General features: G+C 31.9%; 1 protein-coding gene across 4 annotated transcripts in view; it reads left to right on the top strand.

The window, feature by feature from the left end:
- The window catches only part of LOC142324256 (uncharacterized), a 440,588-nt gene that overhangs the window by 131,750 nt on the left and 295,660 nt on the right, over positions 1 to 13,178 (top strand). For all 4 annotated transcript variants that reach the window (XM_075365118.1, XM_075365119.1, XM_075365120.1 and 1 more), the window contains exon 2: positions 1,967 to 2,206. In XM_075365118.1, coding sequence (XP_075221233.1) covers positions 1,983 to 2,206 — 224 coding nt within the window. In that variant the 5' untranslated portion in view covers positions 1,967 to 1,982. The remainder of the gene's footprint in view (positions 1 to 1,966; positions 2,207 to 13,178) is intronic.

The following is a 13,178-nucleotide window of genomic DNA, read 5'->3' on the forward strand; positions in this document are numbered from 1 at the left end:
ACGTCAGCATGTCTTTGACTTAGGGACTACTGAATGATAGTTTGCAGTTACTATCGCCAAAACTAACGATGTTATTTTTGTATATTTCTTTACTTTTTTGTTTATAGCTACAAGTTGTATTATTCTTGTCCATTTCCACATTGTTATGTGTGTATCAACTCGCAATCGCTTGATTATTTGTTTGTTTTTATTGAATGTTTATTGTTTATTTAAGAAACGTTTCCCCTAAGTCCAACACTCCCTTCAATAATGGCTAAAATAAATAAGTATTTCAAAAAAACATTTGTACGTTTTAGGTCCAAGGCTTATAATAATAAAAAATTGTAAATATTTCTTAATAGCTTCATTTTTGAAGTATAAATTTTCAAAGAATTTTTGAAAACTATTTTAACCGAAGGAAGATACAGGAAAATAACAAAACACATGTATTTCAATTGTGAAAGGTGGGAGTTGATTCTTTGAAAAGTAATTTATCGGATTATTTATTTATGCATTATAGGTAACAGATTTGCTTTTAATAGTTTTCTCTAAAATGGTTTTGAAGAAAATCGAAATTGTCTTTTCGCGATATCCTCACACGCCCTCAACGAATTTAGAAAAAACAATTAATATGATCAAAGTTCCACGTATAGAAATATTTTAATCAAATTTGAAGAAAATCGGTTCGGTCAATCCTGAGATATAAGGCCAAAAATACCGTGCGACACGTATACATACATATGTTTTTTGTTCTAGTTGAACTAGTTGGACCCTAAAAAGTAAAGATTTGCAAAAAACTCGATACGCACTTTCATATTATCACCATACATTCCACTTTGTTGTAGCTTTTCTAGCCACATTCCCTAGGAAAGTATTTAAAAATATATATGTAAACATTTTATACAGCATGTTTTAGTCGTTATTTACCTAAAATTTCAGTAATTTTATATAGAAAAATGTTTTTTGGTAGTATATTAGTAATATTTTTGGGTTAAAATTTAAGTTTATTTTATTTTTCAGTGGAATTACTTTTCTTCCAACGTTTATTTTTATAAAATTAATATTATTATTATCAGCAAATAAATTCTTATTGTTGTCCAATAAATCAATCATCTGAAATATATTCAAAAATAATATAAACTTCTTAAATAGATAACAACTACTTCTCACACCAACACACTTCTAATCTTCAAAAATGTAAATTATTATTTAATCAATTATTAAATTCATAAAATTTTAATCCAATTAAATTTTGTATAAAGTTTTCTTTCATTTTTGTGAAAAATATTGCAGTAGACTGTACCAGAGATACGTCTTTCAAGTATTTTGTTAGTTTGTATTTTAATACATCTTATTCACCAATGTTTGTTCGGTATCGTTTGAGTATCAGCTGGCGAAATATTTTTACACCTTCCGTAACACTAATCCAGATTTTAGTTTTTGGGATCCAAATTAAGGAGTAAATTTAGTGATTAATTAAGTAGTACGTCAGACCTGAAAAATTGAAAAAAAATATTTCCTTGAACCGTATTTTTAGTATTTTTCGAGAAATTTGGAGTAAAATTCAAAAGGGGTCAAAAACATACTACTTTATGTTTGGCGCAAAATAACTTTGTTAAATGGGTAATAAACACGTAAAAGTTTCAAATAGAACTTGCAAAGAATTAGATTTTGAGTAAAATGGCAAGTTTACAGAAACCAAATTCGAACATAAGAATTTCGAAGTTTATTAAAAATAAAATATATCAAAATATGGCAGATTAATGTCCCTATTTTAATATACTTATAATATTTTATGGTTAAAAGTAGTAATTCAATGTTCGAAAGATTAATTGTGCATATATTCATGAAACTGTTTCAAATTTTTTACTAAAACTTTACGTTTATTTTATTTTGGCATTATATTTGCTAATATGACATCAAAATATTTACTTAATTTCTTTAAAATTAATTTACAAAAAAAATTTATGTTTTTATTTTGTTATAGGCATTTTAAGAGTGTTATGCCGCAGTGTAAAGATAGACTGCGGTATAGATGGCTGGGATTCCACCTGGATCTAACAACGAGTGCTCGTCTAAGAAGCGCAGCTACTCCAGCCCGTCGTCCCAGATCAAAGAAACGCCGCCCCCGTAAGCAAGATGATCCACGTTTTGAAACTTTCAACCTTTTATTCGCTCTTGGTTTAGTACCAACAAAATCTCGCATGAACGATCCTCAAGGATTACTGTAAGTGATTTATTTAAATCATTAATACTTATTTTTAATTTATATTTTTTACGTGCGCTGTTTATTTTTACTTCTTTGTACGAAGTAAAGGAAGTACTGTGATCGCGAAAAATTTCGGTTTTCAGATTTCAACGGAATTATCCATTTTGACTATCCCTGAATCCATTTTGACTAGTTTCGGGGTGACGTCTGTACGTACGAACCTATGTACGTATCTCGCATAACTCAAAAACGATTAGCCGTAGGATATTGACATTTTGTATTTAGGATTGTAGGAACACCTAGTTGTGCACCTCCCCTTTTGATTCCAATCGACTGAACCAAAAGTGTCCAAAAACAAATTTGGATTTTGGGTTTTTTCTTAACTTCAGTAATAATTCCTCATTGAGAGCTTATCAACGATATATCATAAGTGGTACTTATTTTCATTGGTTCCAGAGGTACCACCAAAAAACAATTTAATTAAGGAAATATTTCGATCTTACAAAGGATAAGGCGCATCGGTTCGAATCAGACTTCATCTCTTTTTTTAAACTTTTCTTTTAATTTAAATATATTGATTTTTTAATAATTATTAACCGGTGATTGTAAAAAATGTTTACAATGAATAATAGTAATTCAATGATAATAAAAAAATTTAAAAAATGGAAAAAATGATTAGTGAAATATAATTTTATGTATTTTTAAAAATGTATATATGAAATTTAATAGGCATTATTACATACGTGAATAAGTAATTAATTTGGTGAAACATCTGATTATTTAATATTAATTAAAAATTGTAATTTAGAATCGTATTATTGTTGGATTTTCTAACTTCATTTTATTTAATTATTCTGTCATTTTTGTTTAATTTTATCTACATTAAAGTTAAGTATGACTGAAAAATAGACCCTCACAAGAACAACATATACACTGAGGGACACATGCACGATCTTTAATAAATTGCAAAAAATCTCACCATTTAGTTCATTACTCCTCTGATGTTGTCGGACAGTATTCTTCCTAAGTCGGAGTTGATCATCAATTTGTGTATTTGTTTTTTGTTGCCAATAATTTAATCGTTCTTTGATTTGATATAATTCTTCTGATCTTAATTTGTGTACACGCTCTGTAGTTTTCAAATTGTCTCTCTCTTTATATTCATCATCCCCTGTTAATCTTTTCATTTTTTCGTTGGTCTAAACGTTTTCTTCCTATTTATATTTGTCATCTTCTCATAATTTTTTTTTATTTTCTTGTTCTTAATAATTTCTCCTCTTCATATGCATCTTATTGTCGTTTTTTAAGATAGATTTCTTAATGTTATCTTTTTTTTCCTGTATGATTGATTGTTTCTTTTTCATTTTTTATTATTCACCAAATAATCCAATAATAAAAATTGTATATTTTACACCGTAAGGTCGAAATTAACATTGTAACCATCATTCAGGAGTTCTCTAAGCGGAATAGTTTAATTATTATTTATGACACCAGAAATCTGAAACTTTTGTTAATCAGAAACTCAGGAAGATACGAATATTACTCATCTAGTAATACGAGTAATGAAGGGACTTTTACTCTATTCTAATATTTCATGTAACATTTTTGAATTAATATTTGATGTTAATAAAAACTAATATTTCAGTAATTGTGTAACTGTCCAGTTTATTATAGAACTGGAGGATCGTATCTCATCCTCAAATGAAATAAGTTTAAATGAAGTGCAGAAAAAATGTGTATATGTAATTTAATAGGCGGACAAGAAAGAAATGTGGTGTCCACATCAGATTTTTTAATGCGATTCATCTCACGCGTGAATTATTTATTTATGGTAAAATTAAGATATGATTATTCTTTCTTGATTTGTTTAGCTATCATAGATGTAATTGTAATCCTCTCAGAAGATCTGAAGTCAAAAAGAACACAAATCAACATTTAAAATTCAATAGCTAGTAAAACAGGAATAAAAAAAGTATTAGTCGAGAAGACTAACAATGACAAACATTAGAAATACACAAACGGGAATAGGAAAAGTAGATATAGGCAAAGCATTTAAATATCTAATAATTTAATACAGAGATATCAGCTACGCAAGATAGAATTTTAAAAATAGAAAAGCTTACCGAATAATCAAAATACATACAACCAAAAATGCTTATCACAACCTGAAAATCAGACATTATAATACAATAATAAACTCGAGATTTAGTTTATATGATTAATCCGTACAAGTTATATGTGTGTTAGTGCTTAAATGTTAACAAAAATATGGAAAATAGGTAATAAGGAAAGGTTAATAATTAGAAAAATATTAGGTTCCGTAAAATATAGAAGAAACACATTTACATTTAAAAGCAACAATGATGTATATCAAAACATAGGAAAAATGGACTATTAAAAAGCTAAAATTGATGTTGTTTAGTCACACTGTATGAGTAAAACAAGTTAATCTTTGATTTCTTTTTAAATAGAAAAACAGAAATTAACTAAATTAATGAAGTTAAAGAAAAAACATAAAATTTAAAAATATAACAGAAAAAGATATTAAAAATAAATATCTTTAAAGCATAATTATAATGTTAAGGAGTTTTCCATGAACGAAAGACTAGAAAAGAAAATGAAATGGTCGAAAGAACGCAAATAACAATATTTGAGAGAATGAAGGGATATTGGGGAGAGAAAACAGCAAAGAGTAAAAAGTAAAGGCGATTGGAATATTTTCGGTTCTAAAGTGACCAAAATTGAAAAGAAAAAACGAGGTACGAATAGTGGTTTAATCTTTTTTTACAAGAAAGATCTTTTCTACACTTGCATTAACATTATTTTTAAATTCATTTATGATAAATTAATGACTTTTTAAAATGAATTCCACTTTCACAAATATAATCACGCTGATATTTATACGTTCTTGTTTCTACATCCTGCATGTATGTTACATACATTATAATTGGATTTTTTTTTGTTCTTGTCATTTAGTTTTCAGTAAAATTTGCAAAATGGATCAAAGAGAATTAACATTAAAATTTCTAAAAATATTATAAAATAACTTTATCCAACCGCTCAATTTTACTGTAAATATATACGCCTAGGAAATTGTTTGAATCGAATTATGTTTTCAGACAAACACAAAAAAGATACGCGAATTAAACCTGTTATGCTTTTATCGTTAACAGTTTCAAAAAATATAATATAAACCAAATTAAAACTCATTTTATTTTTTTTATTAAAACAGCGATAAACACATAATTTACATAAAAATGATATGTTAATAATACCGGGTAGGCAATGTAAAACTTCCCTCAGCCATCTGACAGTACCTTCTGATAGATTCTGTCAGAAGATGTTATGTTTGTCGTGCACGTTTATTAGTTGAAAGTCATGACTCGCTCATAAGTCTTCAGCCTTCCACTCCCGTTCTGTGAGTCTGTGGTGTTTGTGCGTCATTGTGTATTCAATTGAGCAGCGTGTTTTCATTGTGGAGAAATATGTTCGCACAACTTCAATAAATTTGGTTCGTGAAAGGTTAAAGGGACGTATCCTAAAAGGATTCGTGTAAAATCAAAATTTAGTGAAAAAGTGGCGAACAGCAGGCTCTGTTACCAATGTGAACACAGTGAAACAACCAACTGTTCGAACTCCGTAAGTTGTCGCTGATGTAGCGAATCGTACCGGAAGGAGTCCTCACAAGTCCAACACGATGATTAGCCTAACAAACAGGAGTTTCTCGAACATCGTGACGGCGTTTATTTCACAGTCTACAAATGAAAGCTTATCGTATGAATGTTATGCATGAATTAAAATAATTAGAGTAAACAAGTAAATTATTGTCAGCGGCTCGTACAGAATGTTAAAGAAGGATTCCTTGATCCCTTTCTCTTCATTTCAACAGATGAAGCGTGGTTCCATTTATCAGGCTACGTTAATTCTCAGAATACACGGCACTGGGCTACATAAAACCCAAATGAAACCATCAGAAAACACTTGATTTAAAAATTTGTGTTTAGTGTGGAATTTCTGGAAGCCGGATCATTGGACCAATATTCTTTGAGGAGATTTTAATACCGACGTCTATTTACGACTTTATGAAGAATTTTATGAAGACGGAGAGACTTACTATACTTCTGATCGGTCTCTCATTCGAATCCACTTAGATTTCATGAAGGCTAGAACAATCTATAAGGACTTGGGACACCCCATCTCCAAACTTATCGCCGTGCGAGTTTTACCTGTGGGCCTATCTGAAAAGGATAGTCTACAAGAAAAATCCACGAACGTTGGAAGAGTTGAAAGCAATACCACAAGATATTCCAGGATTCCTGTTGCAGAATTGGAGAAAGTTTTTCGAAACATGATTCCCTGAACTTTGTGCAGCGGCTGGTGGTGAGCATTTTGAAAATACTTAAAATTACGTTGCAGCATGGTAAAGATTTCTTTTTTCAAAAGCACTATAATCGAAAATCAATAAATGAAATTTAATCTTACTTTTTGTTTTTCATTTTTAAAGTTTTATTCCCTGGAACCGGTTCTATTTGGCCTGTCTGTTTATTTTGCATGTATATAACTATGAACTGGAATTTAATACAGAAATACATGAGAATATTTGGATTAGTTTCTGTTACCAAAATTATTTTTAAGTCAATTTTTTTTTTTTTAATAAATAGTCCTCCTTACTCCCAGATTCATTACTAATTCTTGCAGACGGTTTCGTAATTTAAATACATATGACTGTTTTGTAAGCTGTATTACTGTATTCGTTTCTGTTATTTGATTCATTCATTAATGTCATTTTTAAGTATTTATTAAAAGTGACGTATGGAAAATCTTTTCGATGTTTTTATTTTAAAAGTATACATTTTCTTTTTTTAATTTTTACTTTAATTTGCTCTTTCTTTACATTATCAATAGTTAAGAGGCGAGACGGAAATTAGCTACAGTTAATTTTTTTTTGCAAAATCATCCAAGTAAAGATTAATTATCCAATTTTACTCGGTAGTTGATTTTAATGTTTCTACTTTCTCTACACGTTTTAGTTTTTCCTCAACAAACCTGAAAGCAATTAATATTTTTGATTCATGATCTATTAATGCAATGATGAGATTGTTTAATAAATTTAGCTCTTCACTTGAGATTGATTATAGTTTTTGGTTCAAGTGATTCAGCCTTCAAACAGTCGATTATAATATCATTTATATAGGTCATAACTGTTTGTTCAATGATTTTCGTACTGCTTGTTTATGATATACTTAATCTTAATTCATAACAATACGTAATTTTAAAAATGCACCAAAAATTAAAAATGTTTACAAAACTTTCTGAAAAATATAACCAAATAATATTAAAAAAAAAAGATTTCGCGTCTTTTTAACTGACTAGTATTTATTTAAAAACGTTATTTAACTAAATATAGAGTGTTTCATTAAGAGATGTCATTTTAAATTAATCTAAAGAAGAAAATTAACAAATACATATAACATAATGTTTAATAAATGGTTGACTTGGTTTCTGTTACAAATGTTAATCCTTGGAAGGAATTTTTCAATTACGTTATCACATAATTACGGTATTAATTATAAAAAACAGCTTGTATACTCTCTTTAAGCGCTTGAACCCTTTGTAGAGTACTGACGCAAACTTGCTTCTTCATAAAGCCCACAAAAAAAGTGTAGATATTAGATCACACAATATAGGCAGCCAATTGATGTCTACCCCAATGAGGGGGACCCTAGTGGGTCCCCCCTCACCAGAACTACGGTCTTAAAGTACCATGCCTCAAGTTAGGGGACCCCCAAAAGGCATCCCCCAACTGTGACTACGGTCTTCCACTGCCTGCCTCTAATAAGGGATCCCCAAGGGGATCCCCTACCGAGATTATGCAGAGGTCTTTCCTTCCCAACTCCGGTGTCCCAGGGAGTCTCCGCCCAATTATCGAAGGTGAGACACCTGAGCATCCCACTCCTCCTGAACGGGGCTGTCCCAGTTCTAAGCCACTCGGCTCCCCGAAGTGCAGGCGTGCGACCTTTATTTCCTAGGGGAGGCCCTGCAGTTACGACCCCCAAGCAAGTGCCCTCGTATATTACAGAAAGGGCATTTGGCCTCCCTCTGACAATCCTTCCTTTGATGGCCAGTGTTGCTGAAGTTGAAGCATTGTCCCCTCCTATCTGGACCGCTGCAGGATCTCGCACGGTGCCCCACACCCCAGCATTGGAAGCACCGCTCCCTCTATGGACCGCCTCAGAACCCTGCAGGTCACCCGCTCAATTCGAACACGACCATCCGCCAACAGCGTACCTGCCAAGACGGTTACCACGGCCATCGTCGCCACCTGTGTAGTCCCAAATGCCGGTCGCATGGAGAGTACATCAATCGTACACAATCGATTCCACAGCAACTCGTCGCAAGTCTCGTATTAACTCTTCCTCCGTCGTAAACGCATCCACGTCCTTCACTAAGAGGCGGACCTGCAGACCACACCTACCTGTAGACACCGTGGTGCCCTCCACCTTCTCCATTATTTCCCGCCGGAGCCTATTAGTGGAGTCCCCTGCATTACTCACTCCTATATCGAGATCATCCCCTTGGCCCTTACGAGCGGATACCAGCCTCCCCCGGTGACACATTCCTGTTGAACGATCGACGGAGGTCTGCATAGGACCTCCCCTCTGCCTTTACCACAACCGTGGTCGTAGGCGCCCCCGCCGGCTTCCTGTCCGGAGCTCGACCCTCCTTCACCTGCTCTACCGACATTTTGTCGAGGTGCACGAGGAGCCTACTCGCACACCTCCTTCCCGCGGATTTCCAAGGAAATTGTAGAAATCGCTACTGCGCTCGATAAGATTTTCTAAGGGGGTGTTGGTGGAGGGGAACCAACTTTTCTTTACGTTTTGGAGTCTCATGAACACTGACATGTTTATATACAAATGTATGTATGTAGAAGAATTTTTCGTTTTTTCATTCTACTGAGCGTAATCTTTATCAGATTTTGATAAAAACTGGTAGAATGATGTAACCTAGTAGAAATAGAACCGTATTGATTTTTAAGTGAATCGGTTAACAGCAACCGGAATTAGAGGCAAAAAACTGGGTTTTTTGGGCACGTTTTCAAGGTTTTCATGTTGTAACTTGAAGGGTGATGTAAGAAGCCAACATTATATTTTTGCTTGCAGCGCCAGGTGCGATCTGTTTTCCCAATGATCTCAAACATCAAGTTTTTAGCCCAAATCAGATTTTTGCGAGCCGGTTTCGCAATGATTCAAATTCAAAATATTATGTTTCAAGTAAATCCAAATTTTTGCGAGCACCGCTAGGTGCGAGCTAGTTTCAGTATAGTACTTTAATTTCTTAATAATCCAAAATGTAAAATCTGGTATGAAGGAAAGGGGTTGGCGTACAAAAAATCAGAGTTAATGTTTTAATTGTTTTGGGTTTGTTTAGGTTCAATATGGACCTTTTTTTTTCTGAACACGGATCCAAAACCACAAGAATATAGGTAACAGTATCAAAGTGAGTTTTTGGCGAGTAACAATGTTAAACAATTGACGCAGTCACAACTCAAGCAACTATGTGAGAAAGAGGAAGAGAAAAACACAAATATACAAGGATAATGTATTTATTGGAATAATAGGCAATACCTCGCAGTATTGAAAAAGATTTGTGTGATACTAATATAACATGAACTACAAAAAAATACGGAAAGCAATATTATTTTCAAAAATCATTACAGCTGTACAACTTCCTTTCTTTCTAAACTAAAACCGGAAATCCATCCTTCTGCACTTACTGCGACAGTTTTTTTTATAAAGAAACTGTTTAACTTGTATGGGATCATCAATAAAACAAGTTCCAGAATTGTATCTCTAATATCTTTTTGAAAAAAATTATTATAAAACACAAAAAGTTTATCTCGCTAAACCGAATTTTTTGAGTACCACAACATCGTTAAATTTCCAGTAAACAATAAAATTATTTAGGTTTTGATATGAAAAATTGAATAAAACAGGTGCTAGAATTATATCTCTAGTATTTTTGAAAAAATTATAGTAAAACAACACAAAAACTTTGTTACAAAACACATTTTTTTTTTAGATCTTACTAATAACTTCGTAAAATTATAACTAATAACAATAAAATAATAAAATTATAAATAACTTCGTTAAATTGCAAATTTTTTTTTAAAATTTTACAACAAAATTTGATTTTGAGAAAATCAATCCAAGTTCAATTAAACATGAAGAAAAAATTAAGAGATTTGAGTTAACATTTTTTTAAACAAACCGAATAAGGTAGAAGAAAATGTCTGCATTATAATTTTAAATTGAAACAAGAATCATTCAGTACTGCAAATATCTACAAAAAAAATCATTGTAATTTACACTTATTTACATTATAATAAGAATTACTTCGATTATAAATTACAAATATGAAGAAAAACCGAAAGGATAATTTTAGATAACGTTTATTTTTAAAAAGTTAATTATTCGTAGATTGCATGTCCTATAAATTTTAAATAATTTTATTATTTGATTTTATATTAAGTAATTTTAGTAATTGAAACATGTATAAATATTGTTCTATTATTTTCTTCTCAATATTACCAAAACATTTTGTAAGTTCACGCATGCAAACTTAACACTCGCAACAAAATTTAAATTATTTTTATCGTTTAATTTTTTTATTAATCCTTATGTAAAACTGTAAATTTACTTAATGCCATATAACTTTGAGTGTTATTTTCCCCTCTTTTGTGATATCTAAAAGAAAATTCGATCAAAAAGGTATACTTCTCATTAGGATTTCAATCATTTAGAGCTTTGATTAAAAGAAATCTCGAATTTTGAAGAACTACTAAAGGGTGTCCCATATAAAACGCAACCCATTTATCACTCATCCATGAAATTTCAAAAGTCAAGCATACTCCCCTACTCGTTACTGAAATGGACTCGTCCAACATCTGAACATCGCGACGACGCAGTAGAACACTACCGATAGTAACAACAATGCAATCATAACGTTCAGTGTATTGCTAGAGACAAGATGGTGTTTTCGCTGGATGAACGTGTTTTCATTGTTGAATCGTACTTCAGTACGAAATCAGCGGTTGCAGTGCAAGATTTGTTCGCCTAAGTACCCAGATAAACCAGCTCCTAACAAAACATCAGTATTAAGGTTAGTCGCAAAATTTACAGAGACCGGTTCTGTTAATAACAAGGAACACAAAAGATCTGCGTCAGTGTTGAATACAGATACAGTCACTGAAATAAAAGACCGATTATTCGCCTCGCCAAATAAATCGATCAGACGTTTGTCTGCTGAAATTAATGTATCTAAATCAACTGTTCATCGGGCGACCAAACGATTACAATTACTACCTTATCGCATTCAAACAGTTCATCAACTTCTTGAGCCCGACAAAGAAAAACGGCTACAATATTGTCAACGGTTCCGTGGATTTTAGCGTGAGGGAATTAATGTTATGGATTCGTTATTTTTCACAGATGAAGCACGGTTTCATTTGGATGGCTATGTCAACAGCCAAAACAGTAGAATTTGGAGTGCTGAAAATCCCCACGTTTATCACGAAAAACAATTACACCCGCAGAAGTTGGGCGTGTGGTGCGCGATATCGCGGAAGAAAATAATCGGTCCTATTTTTTTCGAGTACGTCATTAATGCAGAACGATATCAGGATATTTTATTTCAGTTCATCGCACTCTTGGAAGAGGAAGACAGACACTGCTGGCTACAACATGACGGTGCGACATCGCACTACGCAGGTTCAACTTCTGATTTCGTTGAGGAATTCTTTGGTAATCGTGTTATCGGTTGAGGCTTGTGGCCACCAAGATCTCCAGATTTGACTGCGGCGGATTTTTTTCTACGGGGTTACCTCAAAGAAAAAGCCTACAGCAACAAACCACGAACACTTGAACGATTGAAAGTCAATATTCAACAAGCTGTATTAAATATCCAGCCACAAACTTTGGAAAAAGTTGCAAGAAACGCTGTAGAAAGAATTGAAGCTTGTATTCAAGAAGATGGCGGCCACTTCCAACATTTACGCTAAATGTAAGGTAATGGATGGTAATAATAAAAATTACATTTACATTTACACATGCTTTTTTATTATTTCAATACCTACCAATATAAGGTTGGGTTGCGTTTTATATGGGACACCCTACTCTATTAAAGAATTTAGACATTTTTTGTTGATGCATGCTTTTATCTATGACCGATCTACCTAATAAAATTTTAAGTTATTTTTTTATATTCTATAGAATGGAATGTTTAGTACAGATTTAGTTAACAATCATTATAATTTGTTAAATTAAACGTAGTGCAAATTGATCATACTAGAAAACATTGTAGTTAGTATATACTCGTATTGCACAAAACTTAACTTCTTCAATTTGTTTTTATCTAACTGAATATTGTAGATATTTAAATTTTAAATTCAGGTTCATAAAATGTTCTACTCGTAATTATAATATTTCTTTAAGTAAGTTTAATATTGATTTATAGAAATTGAAAAGAAATCAGAAAGAAAACATATTTATCATCCATGGTATATCAGACAATTTTTTGTATTATTTTTGGGTAAAAATAGATAGTTTTAGTGGATGAAATATATTTAAATTGCGTAATTTAATATAGTTTCTTTTTTACTGAAAATTTACTTAGAAAAAATAAACGTTGTTTGCTTGTCGCAAATCGGTTTAAATTAGATGCTTGTACGGTAGAAAAAGAATAAAAATACCGGACATTATATTTAACGGGTGTAGACTGCAGCAGTTGTAATTTTAACTTAATTGCATTACTGCACTGAAAATACTTTTCATATTATTGCATTCTGAAACGGTTTACATTTAAATAGTACAATACAAACATAGGTCCTTGGTTAAAGGAGACGGTTGTTCATTACTCTAGCAGTAAAGTATTAAGTAATCTTAGCACTATGTTCTAGGCAACAGGAATATATCAACCACCCGGCAGGCTG

This window comes from Lycorma delicatula, chromosome 4, assembly GCF_047948215.1.
Source record: "Lycorma delicatula isolate Av1 chromosome 4, ASM4794821v1, whole genome shotgun sequence".
Lineage (NCBI taxonomy): Eukaryota > Metazoa > Arthropoda > Insecta > Hemiptera > Fulgoridae > Lycorma > Lycorma delicatula.